This window comes from Gopherus evgoodei, chromosome 19, assembly GCF_007399415.2.
Source record: "Gopherus evgoodei ecotype Sinaloan lineage chromosome 19, rGopEvg1_v1.p, whole genome shotgun sequence".
NCBI classification, from domain to species: Eukaryota; Metazoa; Chordata; order Testudines; family Testudinidae; genus Gopherus; species Gopherus evgoodei.
In genome coordinates this window covers 778,198-799,530 of record NC_044340.1, presented here as the reverse complement: position 1 = coordinate 799,530, position 21,333 = coordinate 778,198, and the positions used below count along the sequence as shown (strand labels likewise).

Below are 21,333 nucleotides of genomic sequence, written 5' to 3'. Positions count from 1 at the left end.
GCAGCAGTTCTAATTACATGTCCTCGAGCAGGTGATCAAGTGGGTGACTTTAATTATGAAGCCTGGAAATGTGCTAGCAGTACAAGGCTCTCTGAATTCCAGCTTAACGCCACCGTGGCCAGTGCCACCTGTAAGTAACCATGAGCAGCAGGATGCGTGCTGGTTTTGAGAAAAAACATGCCAAAGTGTGTGCCAAGTCCGAACTGCTGCCCTTCCTTCCAGGCTTAGACAATTGCGATTAGAAAAGCGTTGTTCACTTTGAGTGGAGAGAATAAATGTGTATTTCAGAACTACTTACTCTTCCAGAGCTGATGTGCACAGGCATGAGGTTTGAGACTGGAGCTAGCCAATCAAACTGATCCCTGCTATCCCATTGGTCTGTAATTTTCATCCTTTTTTCTAGATAATGAAACAGTTTTGCATGTACAGTTAGCGGGTCTGCAGTCACCCATCACAGGTGTATTATCTTTTTTAGCGTTCGCTGTAGCTTTTACACTTGTACCTGTGCAGTGTGTTCTAGGATTTGGACAACAGTTGCTAAGGGACTCAGCTTTGATCTCATAAATGTGTATCTTTCATTTCCAGTCTCCACCTAGTACTCCTCCCCCGCCCCCTCCTTCGGCATTGTTCTAAGTGCATTCGGATTTGCCTTTGTGGGCATTATCAAACAGAGTGTAGAAGTAGCCTTCTGAAATAGCAAGGCCACAAACTGACTGTCTCTAAAAGCATGATCTTTGTACTAAAGTTTGTGTGTATTTTTAAAATCCCTGTGACATTAGCTGTTTTCTGCTGATTGTTGTCTGCCAAAATGTAGAAATAACAAATCATGAAACCCAAAATGTGAACTGTGAAATAAAAGAAAGAATGTGTATGAAAACAGTTTCTGGAGATGTATAGTTGCCAAAGCTGGTGGGTAGAATGGTAGCCATATGGCACAAGATATTTAAAATAGACTCTCATGACACAATTTACTGTTGCTGAAGATGCTGAATTGACATGCAGAAAGAATACTGATCTTGAAGGGGGAGGTTTGGCACTGAAAAAAGGAAATCGTCAATAAATAATAAACCTCTGTGAAATAGCAGCAGACAAAATGACCATTGTTTGCAGTGGAGACGGGGAAAGAGAACGATGAGTTTGAAATATTTAGAACTTGCAGCGTACTCTAAGAGCTTGCGCTCAGCTGAATGGTTTGAGTCCAGCTGACAGAGACAGTGGCTGTGCATTAATTCTTCAATCCCTTTAAGAAGGTGCAGAAATTGAATCCCTTCGTGTCTCAGCTTCTGCGTTTCTTATCAAGCACCCAAAGTGCAAATATTGTTTTGTAACAATATTGTCTAGGAGGCTGACTGCTTGCTGGCAGAGGTGGAAAAGGCAACGTCCAGGTTACTTTTTGCATGCTTCTTGATAGTATGTTCTGAGATACCTTCCAAAAGCAATCCTGCAGCCATATATCTTTTTAAAAATTCAGGTTAGTTACTGAAGATGAGCCAAGGACTAACCATTTGTGGGCTCAATAATTGCTAGGGTATGTCTATACAAGGACAGCAGACCTGTGGCACGGCAGTGGCTGGCTTGGGTCAGCTGACATGGGTTGGATGGGCTAAAAATCGCTGTGTAGACATTTGGACTTGGACTGAAGCCTGAGTTTGGGGACCCTCCACTCCCCCAGTGCTCGGATTGATGCCTGAGCCCAAATGTCTACACAGTGATTTTTTTCAGCCCCTGAACCTAAGCCCAAGTCAGCTGACCAAGGCCAGCCATGATTTTGTTTTTTTTCCTTGTGCAGCCATATCTTTAGATTTTTCAAGACAGAGAGCATTAAAGTGAAATTAAGTGTTCAGAAGTGTCTGATTGCTTTTGAACTCCCTGCACCTACAGGTGTCATAAAGGGAATTAATAAATGCACTGCTTGTATTTAACTCACAAAAGCAATAAAAGAGAGCCCCTGTGGCAAAATCGGATGGGAGAAAGCTGGAACCTGCTATTTTCCATGGGCAGAAAAGGAGTTTGGATTAGGGTTGAATAGAATCATAGAACTGTAGGGCTGAAAGGGACCTCAAGAAGTGGGTGCTCGACTCCCCCATCTCCAGCCCTGCCCTTGCCCTGCCTCTTCCCGCTCCAGCACTGCCCTCGCCCCACCCCCATTCCATCCCTTCCCCAAAGTCCCTGCCCACCCCACCTTTTCTCATGCCAGCCCGCCCCCTTCCCACTGCCATTCCGCCCCCTTCCCCCAAGTCCCCGTCCCTGCTCTGCCTCTTCTCCGCCTCCACCCCAGAGTGTGTCACGTCCCTGCTCCTCCCCCTCCTTCCTGGAAAGTCCTAAGTGCCACCAAACAGCTGTTAGGTGGGGGGGGGGAAGGAAGCACTGGGAGGGGGAGGAGCAGGAACACGGCACGCTGGGGTGGACGGGGGGGAGAAGGAGGTGAGGAGGGCTGCTGGTGGGTGTGGAGCATCTGTTCATTTTTACCTGTGGGTGCTCCAGTCCCAGAGCACCCAGAGAGTCGGCACCTATGGCCAGGACCAAGTAAACCCAGACCATCCCTGACAGGTGTTTGTCTAGCCTGTTCTTAAAACCTGCAATGACGGGGATTCCACCACCTCCCTTGGAAACCTGTTAAAGAGCTTAACTACCCTGAGAGTTAGAAAGTTTTTCCCAACATCTAACCTCAATGCAGATTAAGCCCATTACTTCTTGTCCGACCTTCATGGACATGAAGAACAATTGATCTCCACCCCTAGGTCCCCTCTCAGCCTTCTTTTCTCAGAACTAAACGTGCCCAGTTTCCTCAAACTTTTCTCACAGGTCAGGTTTTCTAAACCTTTGATCACTTTTGTTGCCTAAAGGGCGGTGCCGAGAACAGGACACAGAACTCCAGCTGAGGCCTCATCAGTGCTGAGTGGAGCAAGGCAATTACTTCCCTTGTCTGATATATGACACTCCTGTTTTAACTCTCAGAATGATAGTAGCCCTTTTCCCATCTGCATCATGTTGTTGACTTGTATTCAATTTGTGATCCACTGTAACCCTCAGAGCCTTTCCCCCAGTACGACCAACTAGCCAGGTAGTCCCCATTTTGTAGTTGTTCCTTTGATTTTTCCTTCCTATGTGAAGTGCTTTACACGTCTTTATTGAATTACATCTTGTTGAATTCAGATTGATTCTCCAATTTGTCAAGGTCATTTTGAATTCTAATCCTGTTCTTCAAAGTGCTTGCAACCCCTCCCAGCTTTGAGTCATCTGCAAATTTTGTAACCCTACTTTCCACTCCATTATCCAAGTCGTTAATGAAAATATTGAGTAGTACCGGACCCAAGACTGAGCCCTATGGGATCCCACTAAATATATGCCCCCCCTACTTTAACAGCAAACGATTGATAACTATTCTTTGAGTACACCCACCTGATAGTAATTTCATCTAGACTGCATTACCCTCATTTGCTTATGAGACAGTCATGTGGGACTGTGCAAAAAACCTTATTGAAATCAAGATGTATTACATCTACAGCTTCCCCCCGTCCACTAGGCCAGTGATCCTGTCAAAGAAGGAAATGAGGTTGATTTGACATGATTTGTTCTTGACAAATCCATGCTGGCTGTTCTTATAACGCTATTATCCTCCAGGTGCTTAGAAATTATTTGTTTAATAATTTGTTCCAGTATCTTTCTAGGTATTGACGTTAGACTGACTGGTCTACAATTCCCCAGGTCCTCTTTGTTCCCCTTCTCTAGTCTTCTGGAACCTCACCAGTCCTACAGGAGTTCTCTAAGATAATTGCTAATGGTTCTGAGATTTCTTCATCCTAGTTCCTTAAGCACTCTAGGGTGAATTTCATTAGGCCATGCTGAATGGTATACATCTAACTTATCTAAATATCCTTTAACCTGTTCTTTCCCTGTTTTGGCTTGCATTCCTTCCCCCTTGTTAATCTTCTATGTGTTGAGTATCTGCTCATCTTCACCTTTTTAGTGAAGACTGAAGCAAAACGGGCAATGAACACCTCAGCTTTTTGTTGTCCCCAGTTATTAGCTCTCCTTACCTTCTAAGAAGAGAACCTAAACTGTCCTTCGTCTTTCTCGCGCCTACTTTATTTAAAGAACCTCTTCTTATTGCTTAAATAATGAAGTATCTTGCCCTGTTCTTGGGATTTGTACCTAGAATATGCCCATTGTTAAAGATTAAAGACCTTGTACATTATCTATAGATGCTATGATTGGGATATCTACAGTGATACAGCTGCTTATTGACCGTCCCTTCTAGAAGGATGCAGGAAGCTTCCCCTCTTGGTTCTATGCATCATGGCGGGGCCTAAAAACGTTCCAAATACCTGAGGGTGATATAAACTGACTGCCCTACGGTGTGAGTGTGTAGGACCCAGCCCAGTTGGGGCCTGTGGCCACGACACTAGCACAAAAATAACCACTGCTGGATTTAGGTAACTGCACTGGGAACTTCAGGCTGCAAAATTTGGAGGCAGATTCATTTTAGCAGCATGGAGACTTCTCAAAAGTCAGTGCTCAGTTAAAAACCACTGCCCTGCCCCTACACTGCTCCCTGGGAGTCACGGTGCATAACTGCAGCCAAGGAGAGTCTCTGCCTTCATTGCCTAGGGAAACACAGGGTCAATTTTTATTTTTTTTTTTTTATATATATAAAATACCCTTGTGAGGCAGCTAAGCTCTGCAGTAAACAAGAGGGAACCAGTCCAGAGCACAGGCAGTGCTTCTGCCTCCATGCTCCAGAGACCAACCTCTGGAGCAGCTTCGAAACACAGCAGGAGTTCTGCCAGCAGGAGCACCTGAGAAGGAGGCTCTGAATCATTGCCTTCTCTCTATATCCCCTCAGGCCCACCCCATGTATTCCCTGGGTCCCATCATCTCCATATAGGGTTGTCAGGTGCCCGGTCAAAACGGACCCTTTTAAAAGTCTGGTCAGCAGTGCAGTGGAGGCTTGGGGCTAAGCTCCCTGCCTGCCCTGGCTCCGTGCAGCTTCTGGAAGCAGCCACCAGGTCCCTGCGACACGTGGGCAGCCAGAGAGGTGCCACACGCTGGATGGAGCAAGTGGAGGGCGGGGCAGCGGTGAGGCCTCAGGGCAGGGGTGTTGGGTTTTGTGTGATTAGAAAGTTGGCAACCCTCCCTCCAGAAGTGCCCTAGTGCTGAGTGGGCTGCATGCGTCCCAATAATGCTGTCACCGAGCTCTGTTTGTGAGATCACCTTCTGCAAGGTGCAGGCACACTGGGAACGTCCCCTCCTACCAGGGCTGGCCAGATTAGGGCTGCTTCAGCTTTTGGAACAGGAGAAACCATCATTAAAAATAAGATGACTTTCTTCACTTCCCATGAGCCTGGTGCCTGCCCACACCACTGCTGGCCCCCGAGAGTCTATTCTGTGAGAACGTGGCATTGCCCTTAGGGAGAAACACAACAAAGGTAAAGGAAGCAGGAAGGGAGCTGCATCAAATAGCAGCCAAATGTAAAATGGCCATGTTAGGGATGCAGCTGTTTGTATCAGTCAAATTTAAATAGCCAGTCCTCAGAGAGGCGTGCTGGGAATAAGAAGGCAACCCCATCCCTCCCCTGCAGACCCTGAGTAACAGCCAGGGAATCCCTGAGAAAGCTGCTTCTGAGAGAGATGGTGGTTCTGTGGGTATGTCTACACTACGGGATTATTCCGATTTTACATAAACCGGTTTTGTAAAACAGATTGTATAAAGTCGAGTGCACGCAGCCACACTAAGCACATTAATTCAGCAGTGTGCGTCCATGTACCGAGGCTAGCGTCGATTTCCGGAGCGTTGTACTGTGGGTAGCTATCCTGTAGCTATCCCATAGTTCCCGCAGTCTCCCCTGCCCATTGGAATTCTGGGTTGAGATCCCAATGCATGATGGTGCAAAAACAGTGTCGCGGGTGATTCTGGGTAAATGTTGTCACTCATTCCTTCCTCCGTGAAAGCAACGGCAGACAATCATTTCACGTCCTTTTTCCCTGGATTGCCCTGGCAGACGCCATAGCATGGCAACCATGGAGTCCGTTTTGCCTTTTGTCACTGTCACCGTATGTGTACTGGATGCTGCTGACAGAGGCGTACTGCAGCACTATACAGCAGCATTCATTTGCCATTGCAAGGTAGCAGAGATGGTTACCAGTTGTTCTGTACCGTCTGCTGTGCTATTGTAAATTGGCGATCAGATGACGGTTATCAGTCGTTCTGTACCGTCTGCTGCTGTCATGGGTGCTCCTGGCTGGCCTTAGCTGAGGTCAGCCGGGGGCACAAAGACAAAAATGGGATGACTCCCCGAGTCAATCCCTCCTTTATGGTTTTTCTAAAAATAGAGTAAGTCCTGCCTAGAATATGGGGCAAGTGTACTAGAGAACCAGTGTATCAGAGAACCAGAGAGCACAGCTGCTCCGTGTCAGATCCCGCAGAAATGATGAGCTGCATGCCATTCACGGGGGGTGCCCCTGCAACAACCCACCCGTTGATTCCCTTCTCCCCCAACCTTTCTGGGCTACCATAGCAGTGTCCCCCATTTGTGTGATGAAGTAATAAAGAATGCAGGAATAAGAAACACTGACTTTTTAGTGAGATAAAATGAGGGGGAGGCAGCCTCCAGCTGCTATGATAGTCCAGGCAGTATAGAATCTTTTCTTTAGACATGAAAGGGGGCAGGGTGACTGATGGAACTCATCCCTCAGTTGCTATGATGAGGATGGTTACCAACCGTTCTGTACCATCTACCGGGAATGACCAGGAGTTATTCCTATTTTTACCGAGGCTCCCCTGGCCAACCTCACCTGAGACCAGCCAGGAGCACTCATGGGCTGATGATGACGATGGATAGCAGTCATATTGTACCGTCTGCCACCGGGGAGGGGAGGGGAGAGGATGCTGCTATTCATTGCCGCAGCACCGCGTCTACCAGCAGCATGCAGTAGACATAGGATGACATATAAAAAAGTCAAGAAACAATTTTTTTCCCTTTTTTTTGGGGGGGGGGGGGCGTAAATTGACGACATATAGCCTGAACCATCCCGGACAATGTGTTTGACCCTACAAGCATTGGAAGCTCAGCCAAGAATGCAAATACTTTTCGGAGACTGCGGGGACTGTGGGATAGCTGGAGTCCTCAGTACCCCTTCCCTCCCTCCATGAGTGTCCATTTCATTCTTTGGCTTTCCGTTACGCTTGTCACACAGCACTGTGCTGTGGCCTCTGTCTATCATAGCCTGGAGATTTTTTCAAATGCTTTCTCATTTCATCTTCTGTAATGGAGCTGTGATAGAACAGATTTGTCTCCCCATACAGCGATCAGATCCAGTATCTCCCGTACGGCCCATGCTGGAGCTCTTTTTGGATTTGGGACTGCATCGCCACCCATGCTGATCAGAGCTCCACGCTGGGCAAACAGGAAATGAAAATCAAAAGTTTGTGGGGCTTTTCCTGTTTACCTGGCCAGTGCATCTGAGTTTGGATTGCTGTCCAGAGCAGTCACAATGGTGCACTGTGGGATACCGCCCGGAGGCCAATACCGTCGATTTGCGGCCACACTAACCCTAATTCGATATGGTAATACTGATTTCAGCGCTACTCCTCTCGTTGGGGAGGAGTACAGAAACCGGTTTAAAGAGCCCTTTATATTGATATATCCACCCGTTGTGTGGACGGGTGCAGCGTTAAATCGATTTAACGCTGCTAAAATCGGTTTAAACGCGTAGTGTAGACCAGGCCTGTGGTACACGCTGCAGTGCTAACTCGATGTGATAGGAAATGTCTTAGCAACTTACAAGGGAAACCTGAATAAGTACCTTTGCAAGTGTGTTCCCTGAGACTAGAGTTGTACCAACATTTTAGCCTTTACTTCAGGCTAGCAGTAGCCTCTTCCTTTTTAACCTGTTCATACTACAGACTAGAACTGGTGAGAGAACTTTTGTCAAAAATGCTATTTCAGTGAAAGTGTGTGTGTGTGAGAGAGAGAGATTGTATTATTGATTTGATGAAATTTTGTTTGCAAAAATAATTGGGAAAATAAAAATTCAAAAATGCCAAAATAAGACCACTTTGATATGTTTGGAATGAATGGGTTGATTTATCATTTCAAAATTTACTTTATTTTATTTTAAGAGGAAAAAGCCTCATTTTGATTGACTCAACATTAGTTTTGAAATTTTGTTTTGTAAAAAATGTGAGAGAGAAAATCCATTTTGTGACTGTTCTGTAAAGGAACTGATGAGTGGGATTTGCCTAGAGACAAAAACAAGCATGGCCAAATAATTTTATTTTAGTAGGGATCTGGACTAGGTTCGCAGTAAACAATTCATAGCCCATCAAACCTTGTGATCAACTTATTATCTTAAGTTGTATTAAGGAGTGCCCAGTGCTCTCAGCCTGTATTATTACTTCCAGGACGCCTTAGGTAGAAGGCAAGAACTTTTAAATGTTACTGTTTATGCTGACCCTTACATCTCCATGTATCACTGATCTGGGGTCCTATTACCATAGGACTCAATACTCTCATATAGGAGTTGAAAACCTAGAAACCCGGAATGACTGGATCAGCGTCCCCAGCTCTTTGCAATTGTTACCTCCAATTCCCATCACCAGTCTGGCTTTAGGTTTAATTTAACAGAACAGAAAATATTATTTTATTTCCTTGTACATATAGCAGGGCAGGAAGAGGAGAACTTAAATCTAGTTTTCCTTAAAGATCAAAGTTCTGTTTAATAGCAAAGCTTCAGTATTCCTCTGTTTAGCTTTTGCACCCGGACAAATGATTCAGAATGAGAAGTTGTCAGATGGAGAAGTGTTCTGGGATTCAAGGGAGACTCTCCACAGGGAGCACCCAGCACTGGCTGGTGTGTTGTTCATTCTATTGTTTTTCTTATCACCCTGTGAAATACTAAATCCTGATTAATTTGAGCTGAAATAAATGCTATGATCTTATATGCATGCCCAGCACAGCACCTGCTAATAGGACCATTCTGGACCTGAGTCAGTCCCTTATACTCCAAAGTGCAGCATGCACTGTTGACAGGATCTTGCCGGTCTGCTTGGGAAGCACAGGAACCAGTCTGTTATAGGTTTGTAAAGGGGAATATCTAGGACAGGTAGAGTGACATTTTGATGCCGGATAGAAGCCATATTCTTGCTTGCGGGTGGGTGTGCGGACTGGTTCGGGTGGAAATAGAAGCCACTGTCACACTAGTCTCTCAAATTAGACTCACCCCAGATATTTATTGTGGTCCCCCCAAAAGTCAGTTTTTAAATTCTTTGGCTGCTGAGCTACTTGTGTCACCGAGAAACAGAAATATCTGACCTGCCACTGCGGAGACAGCTTGGGAGGTGTTCTCAGCCCATTCAGAATGAGGATGTGGTCCTGTAAAGGAGTTTCTCATGCATGATTCAGAGCCCATAAAGGGACAACATTCACCCAGGCTTGGGGAAATCCTTACTAATGTTTCAGGAGCAATAGATTCTCTTTTCCAGGAGAGAGACATCCTGGATAATCTGATTGATCGTCTTCCCTCTCCCGTCTCTCATATTCTCCCTTCCCTATTCTAACAGCCTGTATTTTTAGTACTATCTGCTTGGGTCTGTATGTTGTTGCTGAACAGGTGAGTGGGTGTCTTGTGTATGGTAATATGCAAAAGGAAGCTCAGTCAAAATACTGCATTAGCACCAAGTGGAGTTTGCATTTATGCCATAGTTTGTTGCTGAGCAGAAATCCAGATGAAAATGAATATTTATTTCTGCTGTTGTTGGGCAAAGTACAACAGAAATAAAGTGATACTATGTCTGCAGCTGTTGCTCTAGGTTCAGTACCTTTTAGCTATTGACCATTTTTTGCAAGATTTATGTGGGATAGGTAAAGGACTGTTTTCTCCTTGTCAGTGCTTGATACTTGAATTTAAATCTGTCCTCAATCTGTCTGGCTTCATAGTGGTGTTTTTGTGAGGATGATTTATATAAATGGGTACAGGTAATGCAGTGTTTTCTATGGAAATCTTCCTTTAATGGAGGTAGCTCATATTCTAATATATAAGATCCCTTTGCTGAGATGACTATTTTTTTCTCAGACACTTTGTAATAAATTGCACCCCAAACAGTTATTGTTGCCAAAAGCTTCCTAATTTTTTTTTTAATTGCACAGGCTTTATGTATGACTGAGTCTTCTGCATGCTTTAGTCTAATACAAGACTTCTGCTCTGCTGTTGGAAGCTGAGAGTGGGTAAGTCCTTAGAAGCTACCTGCTGGGAGGCTGGAAGCATGAAGGCTTGGGCAAAGTGCACTGTGATTCCTTCAGGAGGGGAAGCCAGGACAAGAATTATCTGGATTAAATGTTCCCCAGGAGTGTGGGGGGAGGCTGGTCCTGTGAGCAATTGGAGCAGGAAAATGTACCGAATGCAACTGTGCCTCCAAGGAGCTTGCGGTGCAATGGAGTAGGGCGACCACGTGTCCTGATTTTATAGGGACAGTCCTGATATTTGGGGCTTCATCTTATATAGATGCCTGTCACCCCCCAACCCCTTCCTGCTTTTCACACTGGCTGTCTGGTCACCCTTCGTGAGAGAAGTGGTGTCAGTAAGTGACAGGTGTTCAGTTTTTCAGTAACGAATTGTGGCTAATCAGTAAAAGAGATATGAAGCCTCTTATAATACTCCCCACAGATTTAATGTCTTCAGCTCAGCCACATCCAGAGCTGGCAGGCAGGAGCTCTCCCACGCTGAGTGAGGCTGGGCTGAGTCAGTGTGTGGAGGGGAGCTCTCTAGGGGAAATACAGGGTCTTGCAGGTGTGCTGTGTGCTGCAGTGGGTGGCACTCGTGCCCCTGAGTCAGTGCTGAGTCAGCACCCAGACGGGAGAGCTCAGCAATGCTGCGTTGCTCAAGGTCCTGGCCTTTGCACACCCAAGATCAATAAGGATCCCATGGTACACCTGACCAGAGCAGGGGTGTTAACTCGGGTGGTCTGATGTAGGGAGTCAAAATATAATGACTTAAATCCCTGTGGCATTTTAATTGGAGAAGTTATTGTTTGTTTTGGTACCAGTGGTCCTTGGGGTGTCACAGGACTAGGCCTTTCCTGCCCTGCCCTGTTAACATAGAACTCCTGTGTGATGTTAAACAATTGCCATATTTCACTCCAGAAGAGGCTGCACCTTCATGGCTGATGAAGTGGTCCCTGTATAGAAAATGCACATTTTCGGTTAGTTTGCATGGCATTTTGGGATCCGCTGGTACCAAAGGTGTTACAAAAACACACAACATGTTGGGAATGCTTTGGTTGTACATGGTCTGTAAGTACATTAGCACACGTTATGAGAAGTGGCCCTATTAGTTAGTTTGAACAGGACCACACATGAATCTTTCCATAATGCCTGTAATATGTAACATTCTGCTTACATATTGCCAGCATAATAACTGGACCCACCCACTGAGATGTAGTTGATCAATGTGCAATAACAGTAGCACATGAAATGTAGCTAATGGATGATATTGACCTCTAACAATCTTACTCACACCTCTTAGGCCTGTAGAGTCAATACACAGAGAGCCACTGTATATATGGAAAATATTAGGTTCTCTTCCTTTAATGGGAATCATACAGGTTTATCCATAAAGGACTGAGGTTGTGCACATACAACAGAGGGGAAAATAGGCTTAGGATCTGTTTTTCATAATGTAAAGGGATGAGCTAATGCTGCGGCTCCACCTCATGTACCCTACAATGGTTAGCCGCTGCAGGGTTCCTATGATGTTAGAGTACATACTACTTGCAAGCAAAGTAGAATTAACAAACTTCGCTTTTGCAAAACTAATCTGTTAGATTTAAGTGAGACTATTTTCCTGCATTTTCAGTCTGTGCTTGACAGGATTTCACAATGAAATTTTTGGGTACCTGAAATACCTGCTGGAATAATTGGGAATAGTTTCCCAATATGTCATTTTCCAGAGAATACAAATGGAGGTTAAAGCTGGAGCAGGTAGCAAAAGTGAGTGAGCATACCGACAAACCCAGTAATTAGCTATCAGGAACAGAGCTTTCTGCACATGGTAATTTTTCTGCTTACACTGTTCTGTAGCCTTCTATTTTCCACATTATTTATGTTCCATCACAATCAATTGACTCAGATCAGTGCTAAAGAAGCTGTATTGTTTACCACCTTAGACTGCACATGGGTTTGTTGTGACTGATTGTACAAATAGAAAATGGATCTTGATCAGGACACAGATTTGTATATGCTTCTTCTAAAGCTATTTCTGCTGCTCAGTTGCTTTGCTAGGGTTCACTTTCCTACCAGCCTTATTCTTCCTGACTTGTACCTTGGATATCTTTTCATAATGTTTGATTTCTACAGTCACTTGCATAATGAGGAAGGAGTGTGCAGTGGATTTAGAGATTCCTATTAGCCAGGTCACTCATTTAATCTATTTTTGTGAATTTCCTTATAGTAAATTGCAGGGAATACAGAAATATTTAAATAGCTCTCTGAGAACAGCAAAACCTAGTAAATCACCAGGGCTGTTTCCCTTGGGGTCCGGAATACAGCTGCAAAACACTATCATGTCAAACTGCATGTCCATCACATTTTATAATAAAATTACATGTTCAGATAATCATTGATTAACTGTTTATAAACTAACAGCTGTTATAAGCATGTTTCAGGTATGAGTAATACATGTTATAAATGGTTATGCATGTCAGTATTTATATATTTGGAGGATAATTAGATGGAAAACAGTTTGCAATCTTAATTCATACACTTAAAATAGTAAAACAGAGCTGTGAGGAGGTGTAGTCTGCTACTGAGGGCAGTAGTGCCTAATGGGCAGCCTGCCCTGGTGCCTGGTGTAGACTTTTAAGGGTTTGGAAGGTCCCATAAATACATATGGAGACCTAAGGGTCCAAGGAATGAATCTGAGACTGGAAGCAGAGAAGGCAGGGCAAGGCTTCTCTGTCACACAACCAGTTGGGAAAATGCTGGGAGAAGGGCAGCGGCATAAAAGCTGGTGCTGCCTTCTCCCTCCCAGCAGACAAATACTGACAGGAGAAGGCTGGGCTGCTGACCCCTTCAGACTGGAAGGCTAATTGGGGAGAGTGCTCAGCTGAAGAAAGCTGGCTAAAGCCTTGCAACTGAGTAAGCTAAGGCAAAGTGGCAGGGAATGAATCCAAACCCAGGCCCAGAGAGAGGGCTGAGGGGGAGCACCTGTTTAAAGGAGAGAGATACTGACTTGCAGTACAAGGGGCAGAGAGCTGCTGGCAGAACAATCCAGCTGCTGCAAGGAAGAGCTGAGACTCACTTTTAGGAAATGCTTCTGTAGCTGGTCCCAGAAGAAGCTGAGGAACCACCAATTCAAGGCAGGGATTGCAGATCTTGTGAAGTTGCTGATGCCTGAGGTACAGGTCGGAGCAGGACAGAGAAAATTGGGGAAGGATGGAAGGAATGATCCTTAGCTGCCTAACCAGGATCCCTGGGCTGGAACCCAGGGGACAGAGGGCTGGGCGTAGGTCCCTCTACCTCTCCCCCCAGGCAGAGCTGGTGGTAGTCATAAGCTTACTTAGGGCTTGTCTACACTGGGACTTTACAGCACTGCAACTTTCTCACTCAAGGATGTGAAAAAACACCCCCCTGAGTGCTGCAAGTTTCAGCTCCGTAAAGCACCAGTATGGACAGTGCACCAGCGTTGGGAGCTATTCCCCTCGTGGAAGTGAGTTTCCCAGCGCTGTGCTGTGACTACACAAGCCATGTTAAAGCACTTTAGCATTGCTAGTGAAGATGTGCCCTAAGCAATTGCTTAGGGCTCCAAGCAGCTAAAGGGGGGGGGCCCTATTAATTATTAGTATGTGGTGTGTATGGGGGGTGACTGGTTCCCCACAAGGTGCCACCTGGAACTGGGGTACCACTGAGTCCTCTCACCCACCAGCCCAGGCTCCCTCTCACACTGTGCTGCTCACAAGCTGCATTTCTGCTCCTGGTCCTATACTTCCACCAGCATTCACACAGGTAGGGGTACACCCAGCTGCAGTTACATGCAGGCTCTCTGACCATCCACTGCATGAACCAACAGTAGAAAGGCTGCAGCCAAGGTAACTCTCAGCTCCCCAGGCACACATTCCCTCAGGATCATGAACCCAAAATTATACTGTCTTGCACTGCACAGGGATTTGTACAGTGTAAACGCATAGAGTTTACCCTGCTATGATTTCCCATGCATTTCACCGGTTTAGATAAAGCAAAAATAGGTTTATTAACTACAAAAAATCTCTTTTAAGTTATTATAAGGAATAGCAAACAGATCAAAGCAGATTGCCTAGCAAATAAACAAAAATGCAGACTAAGCTTAAGACACTAGTTAGATTGCCTATGAATTAGCAGTTCTTCGAGTGCTTGCTCACGTCCAGTCCATATTAGGTGTGCCACATGCACTGGTGTCGGAAGTTTTTCCCTCTGTGGTATCTGCAGGCGACCGGCTCTGGTGCCCTCTGGAGTAGAGTGCACATGCCGCAGTATATGGGGTACTGCTAGCTCCTCCCACCCTCAGTTTCTTCTTGCCACGAGTGATGGTGCTAGCACCATCCGCTGCTTCGGCTAGTGTTGGTTTTGTTCTCCGTTCTTGCGAACATTATAAAACCTGTAATATAGTTGTATATAGTTAGTAGTGAAATTAGTTACCCTTATTAGTAGTTCTTAAAGTCTTCATTTGTCCCGAATGGGACTCAGCTGGGGGATGGGGCTGTCATAGTATAATTCCCAAATCTGGACCTTAGCGTCCAAAATATGGGTACTAGCATGAATTTTCCTAAGCTTAATTACCAGCTTAGATCTGACAGGCTGCCACCTATCAGGACTTAGGTAGAGCGCCTGGTAGACTCTGGTCTCCCCAAACCCTCCCTGGGGACCCCAAGACCCAAATTCCTTGAGTCTCACAACAAAGGGAAATAAACCATTCCCTCCCCCCTCTTTACCTCCTCCCAGATTTTTCCTGCCTGGGTACACTAGGAGATTACCCTGCTTCAACTCCGTGAAACACAACACAGAGAGATCAGGTTTCTCTCCCTCTTCTCCCAGAGGCAATACAGATTCAAGTTCCGTGAATCTAACACAAAGAGGAAATTTACCTTTCCTTGCCTGCTCTCTTTCCCTTCTCCCCACCAATTCCCTGGTATATACAGACTCAGTTCCTTTGAGCCTTAACTAGGAGAAAAAAATCAAACAGGTCTTAAAAGCAAAACTTTTAATAAAAAGAAAGAAAAAAATAAAAGGTCTATCCCTGCAGTTTAGATGGTAAAAAGTTACAGGGTCTTTCAACTTATAAACAATAGAAAGAAACTTTCTCCTGCAGAAACACAATTTAAGCTACTTCCAGCAAGTACATATCTGCAAATGGAAAAAAAAACAAGTTAAAAGACTATAACTGCCTTTGGTACTTACTTACTATTCTGAATAGATAAGAGACTGTAGCAGGGAGATTGGCAGAAACCTGGTTGCACCTCTAGTCCCGTCCACGACCCAGAGAGAACAAAGCCAAACCCAAAAACACACACAAAGGCTTCCCTCCACACGAGATTTGAAAGTATCTTATCTCCTGATTGGTCCTCTGGTCAGGTGTTGCAGGTCACTGTTTGTTAACCCTTTACAGCTGAAAGAGACTTTAACCCTTAGCTATCTGTTTATGACAGGGGCATGCCCTGGTCCAGAGGATTTAAGCCTTGCGATCATTGCAAACAGCCCATGCCCATCAGAGATCCACATAGTAGCTGCCTGAGGTGCTTGGGCAAAGGGCACATAAGTGACAAGTGTTGTATTTGTAAGTCCTTCAAACCCAGGCTGAAAAAGGAGCGTGACAACCGTCTGAAAGCGTGCCTGATGTAGTTGGTGCTCACTCCGGCACTGGAGCAATGGTCTGACTCCGCAGTGAGCACCACAGCTTCAGTGCGCAGTGCTCCACCAGCGCCATCCACGAGCCATCACCGATCCCCCTCCACAGTTCCAGCCAAGATGCCGAAGAAGACAGTGAGGGGAAGATCTACTACTTCCCGCAAGGGAAAGGAGAGGGCTGGGGGCGAGTCAAGACCCGTATCGGGCAGCTCAACACCCACTTCTGGAAATCAGGCCCCAGTTCAGGTCGAGCCGTGCGGTGCAGCCCATTCCATACCTTGCCTGTGACACTTGATAGTGGTGCAGGCCTCTGTCAGCTTCAGGGGCCATCGATGCCCAAAGTCCTACATGCAGCTCAGGCGATCCTGACCCTTTGCCCCAAACCCTCAGTTTGTGGCAAAACACTGACATCCTAATATGGAGTTCAGTCAGGTGGTCTGGTCACAGGCCCTTGCATACCTTGCTGAGTCATAGCAGCCATTACTTACAAGCATCTGGAGCATTCTCAGGAAGGCTCACCTGGTGCGGGATAATCTTCTCCTAAGGCCTATTGTCCCCCTAATGGCCCATTACCCTGAATAGACTCTTCCCCACCCACAACCTAGACTGAAAGCATCTTGCCTAGTGAGCATCACCCAGGTGTAACTACATGTGAAATACAGATATATAGTCAATATTCATAACTTCAGACTCAAAAATGATACATGCACACAAATGGGCTAACTGTATTGAGCAAATCATAACTTTTCCAATGACATCTTACATGACCCATCTTGCATAAAATCCATCATAATTATGCCATAATCATATCTCATAATAATATCACTATGAAGAATATGGAGTGCAGTGTCATGGGGGTTACTATTCCTGCGTAGGACTCCCAATGGAGTAGTGTCGGCCCTGCCCCAGGCCAAGAAGAGAGAGAGGCTGGGGTCAAGAAGAAAAGGCGTGAAGAACAGAAAGGGCCAGATAGAGGCTGGGAGATGGGCTTAACAGGAGGGATGGGCTGAATGGGAGCTGGCCGGATGGAGAGACTGCCCACATCAGGAGACTTTTGTGGTACTAGGATAATTGCAGGTAGTGCTGTGCTGAGAAAATCCCTGTAACATTGTACTTGGCCACTAGCAGTCACTCTGGAGGCAAGAGGCATGATAACACATGGTAAAAATCCATATATCTAAAATGGGAGGTGCAGTGGGTCAATACCCTGACTTTGGAGACAAATCTTCAAGTCCTGCTCACACCCCAAGGAAGAGGGACTTTGGATCACTTAAAGGATCCATCAGTCCTAAGTAGGTCTTGAACACATGCCTCCTGTGTTGTTGTGTCTCTAGGTGTCTGTTAGAAATGTTTTCACAGCACTTCTGGTCATCAGACTGAAACATGTCGCCATACACTGCAGCACGCAGAGCAAGGTGTGGGTGGGTGGGAGGTGGGTCTTTTGTAATTAATTCCATGTCTGGCTTTTCATTGTGGAAATCCAGAAATAATACCAGCAATAATTAATTATGTTTATTAAAAAGGTAAATGTTTTTAGGTCTGGAGTTTCTTTTACAGGCTGAGAACATTTTATTTGCTTTCTGCTGTTTTCTTTGAGTCCGCTATTATTACTTTATTTATTACATTGTAATGGAAACCAGAAGGCCAAGCCCATAGTGGGACCCTATTGTATTACAGGGTATCATGGTTCTTGTCCTAAAGTTTATTTATGATCCAATTTAAGAAAGACAGCAAGTAAATGTAACAAACAGTAAGAAGGCAGAGAAGGGAGGGTATCAGCAATAAGAAAGTGTATTTACGTAGGCTAGTTGTGTGCATAACTTGATGGTTCCAAATCATTCAAGAATAGAAATAAATAGATTATCCGCAGTCCCTGCTGGATGCACAACTCACCATTTATTTGAGAATTGCATACAATGGTATCTAGCTGGGTTGCCAACATACTTACAGAATTTAAGATGCTACAGCTTTGTTCGCTTGTAATGACATTCTGGAGAACATCCAACTTCCTCGGAATGTTGGTTTGCTCCACTCTTCATGGATCATTGTGAAATTTAACTATTCTATATTGTCCGTGGTATGTGCTAGCACTGAAAATAATCATTCGTTCTGTTCTGTTGTCTGTTTGTATTACTGTAAGCAGATGAAGTCGTCTGATATTGACCAGGAATTATTCACTGAAAGCTATTGCAAAGTGTGCAGTGCTCAGCTAATATCAGAATCTCAGCGGGTGGCACATTATGAGGTAAGATCTTCTTTGTTACTCAGATCCTAAATTTGTTAGCATAAAGTTTTGCAATGGCTATAATATATTGCTGGAAACTGCAGAATTCTTCTGCTATGGTGGAAGCACTTTTTGGGCTATCATTGAATATTAATACAGAAATGTAGAGCCTATTCTTTAAAATTCCCATGCTTAGAGAACAGTAAAACAAGTCCCTGCGCTACATCCACTCAATATATGGCCTGGACTTGATTTTCTAAGTTTTTTTCTTTGGCACTTAGGAATGTCTGGTAATGCTACCCCAATATATGGAACATTTGTTGTTCTGCTTGGTCTCATTACGTTAATACCTTGTGGATAAAACTTATCCTTTATAAGATTATTGAACCAATCCATCATAATAGAAAGGAAATGCATGAAAAGAAGAAATCTTTGCAGCGGATTTTGTAACTGGTCAAGTAGTATTTAAAATGGGACAATGCAATCAAAAATGTAAATGCAGAACAACGCTGTTTAAATTAAAATAATTTTATTGCTGGTTATATTGTTCTCTAATTGTGTATCCAGTGGTTAAATAATGCCATTGTAACATTGCCTGCTGCATCTCTTCTTGCTGATGTCTAAACTTGCAAAGTCAGTTCTGCAATTTGAAGACTATACTGAAAAACTAGGTTTCAAAAAGAATGTAGTTAGTGAGCTCAATTAAGAGTTCAGCAATTCGAACTCAGGTTTTCATATTAAATGTGGTGTACTATCCATTGCTGAGAAGAAATTTCTAATTTTGCAGGGAATAGATTAGTATTTGAATGTATTTAAACACTTAAGAGGTAGGCAAGCTATAAACAATTAGGAAGGATATATCATTAGAGATGTTAGAACAGCAATTAACAGCACTGCACATCATCAAAACAAAATTAAATAAATTCCCATTAAACAGGGAGGGAATCGCAGAAGGATATCTCATTGTATAATGCTAGTAAGAGGAAAATAATACAGTACATACCCCGCATTGACATCAGAGACCAGAGCATACACTCTTTGAGTTGTAGGGAATATGCTGCATGGAATTCCGCAGGAAAGAGGTGTAAATGATTGAAATAGCCAGCCTCACATTTACAGTCAGATATATGGGAGTCAGAAATGAATACTGTACGCAGACTGCTGGTTTGGCTACTGTGTGGGGCTGTGCTGGGATCAATGGAAGGTGAACGCATTAGCGCTAGAGGATAGGCTGTGGAGTATTAATCACAAATGGACTTCAGTCATACTCTCTCATATTCACCCCGGCTGTGCTGTTAGTAATCAGTGACAGGAGTGAGTCTGAAATGGCACCCGTCTTTCCCAAACTAGAATACTGGAAAGCTCTAGGTGGAAGGGAATTTTTACAGGCAGCTTGAGGGTGGGGGCTCTTTTGTGCATGGATTTTAATGACTTAGTGAACATAAAACTCAACGCAAAACTCAGCTGATGCCGTCAAGGTTTGCATTGTTTTCAACAAAATGACAATTCTGTCAATCCTCAGGACCCATCGGAACAGATTGCTTTACCCAAACCTCAGCTCTGGTTTACATGAATGTTTTGCCATGGGTGTAAATTTGTCAGAGAATTTGTCCCACTGTTGGCAGTGGAAACAGACAACAGCCTTGATTGGTGCATGGTAGATGAGGACATGTCGTTAATAAATAAGGACAATAATAACAGCACATATTTATTTATTTATAAGGAACTTGTCAAAAGAGCCTAGCCCTGGCTTGTATATACTACCCTGGCTTCCCTAGAGATTGAAACGGACATTCCCAGCAGCTACTGCCAACTCTAAGGCAGCAAACCTTCCTGCTCTTGATAATGCTGAAAGAGGAAGCCAAATTTCAGTCCGCAGGAGATGGAGGCACTAGTGCAGAAAATAGGAGCTGCTACCTGTGAGCAATGGGGTATGCTAGCAGCCTCGTTTTGTCTGTCCGTGTAATTGCTGGTGCAAGCTGAGTTGTTAAGTCACAGCAGATGTTTTGGAAATGGGGAAGACAACCTGGTTTTATGTTGTATATTTCTGGAGTGATGTGTCAGGCTAGTTTGTCATACCTATGCAATACCAGCAGCACATATTTATTTATAAGGAACTTGTCAAAAGAGCCTAGCCCTGGCTTGTATATGCTACCCTGGCTTCCCTAGAGATTGAAACGGACATTCCCAGCAGCTACTGCCAACTCTAAGGCAGCAAACCTTCCTGCTCTTGATAATGCTGAAAGAGGAAGCCAAATTTCAGTCCGCAGGAGACGGAGGCACTAGTGCAGAAAATAGGAGCTGCTACTTGTGAGCAATGGGGTATGCTAGCAGCCTCGTTTTGTCTGTCCATGTAATTGCTGGTGCAAGCTGAGTTGTTAAGTCACAGCAGATGTTTTGGAAATGGGGAAGACAACCTGGTTTTATGTTGTATATTTCTGGAGTGATGTGTCAGGCTAGTTTGTCATACCTATGCAATACCAGCAGACACTGCTGACATCAGGCGCAGCAGCTCCAGTATGTAACCATGCCTACCAGGCTCTGTGACACAATGCGTGCAGTGAGCTGGAAATCTGAGGGGACAAGCCAAACATGCCCGTCCACTTCAAGAAATTGGAGTGGCAAAGACCCAACCCGGAGCTTCCTTCCGGTACAGCAAAGACGTTGAGCTGCTTGCGAGAAGCAGGTGCTGTGCATAGCTAGGAGAGATCTTCAGCTTGCTCCCCCAGCGTATTGGAGCCAGCAGACTCCCCTTCATCCACCTCAGTATTTGTTCCTCTTCCTCTTCGGCTGGCTCTGAGCTGCTCTTCCAGCAGACGCAGCAGTGTTTGTTCTCCTGGCAACTCAGACCCCTTCTGTCTTTGTTTCTTTGCACTCCAGTGTAGAATGTTACCTTCTGACCCAGTCCGTATAAAACACAGTGCCTCCCAGGTATTTGGGTGCGTTTGAATATGGGAGAGACCATGTCAGCTCCATAGACCATTCTATTTCCTGGATTAACCTACTGCTGAGTGCAGGGGGGAGGACATAAGCTCTGTAGTTTAGCTCTTGGTGATACCTCCATTCTTGAGACACAATCTTTTAGACCAAGCAGTACTGGCACAGATGGCTCTTCCGGGAATGTTGCTACGGGGAATGGAAGCGGCAGGGGGAAGAGGCATAGCTGTGCAATTGATTCATTTTATTTGATTTTTACCTTCCGGTTGTATCTTGCATATGTCTTTGATATTTAAA

The 21,333-nt window shown here is 44.8% G+C and overlaps 1 protein-coding gene across 7 annotated transcripts in view; it reads left to right on the top strand.

The window, feature by feature from the left end:
- The window catches only part of ZMAT4 (zinc finger matrin-type 4), a 198,937-nt gene that overhangs the window by 34,008 nt on the left and 143,596 nt on the right, over positions 1-21,333 (top strand). For 5 of the 7 annotated variants that reach the window (XR_003997244.1, XR_003997245.1, XR_003997246.1 and 2 more), the window contains one exon: positions 18,019-18,120. Coding sequence is in view for 1 of the 7 variants with exons in the window: in XM_030538581.1 (XP_030394441.1) it covers positions 18,019-18,120 (102 nt within the window). In the remaining 6 variants the exon portion in view is untranslated. Of the gene's footprint in view, positions 1-18,015; positions 18,121-21,333 lie in introns of all 7 variants that reach the window. The other 2 variants (XR_003997247.1, XR_003997249.1) reach the window with 1 other exon arrangement.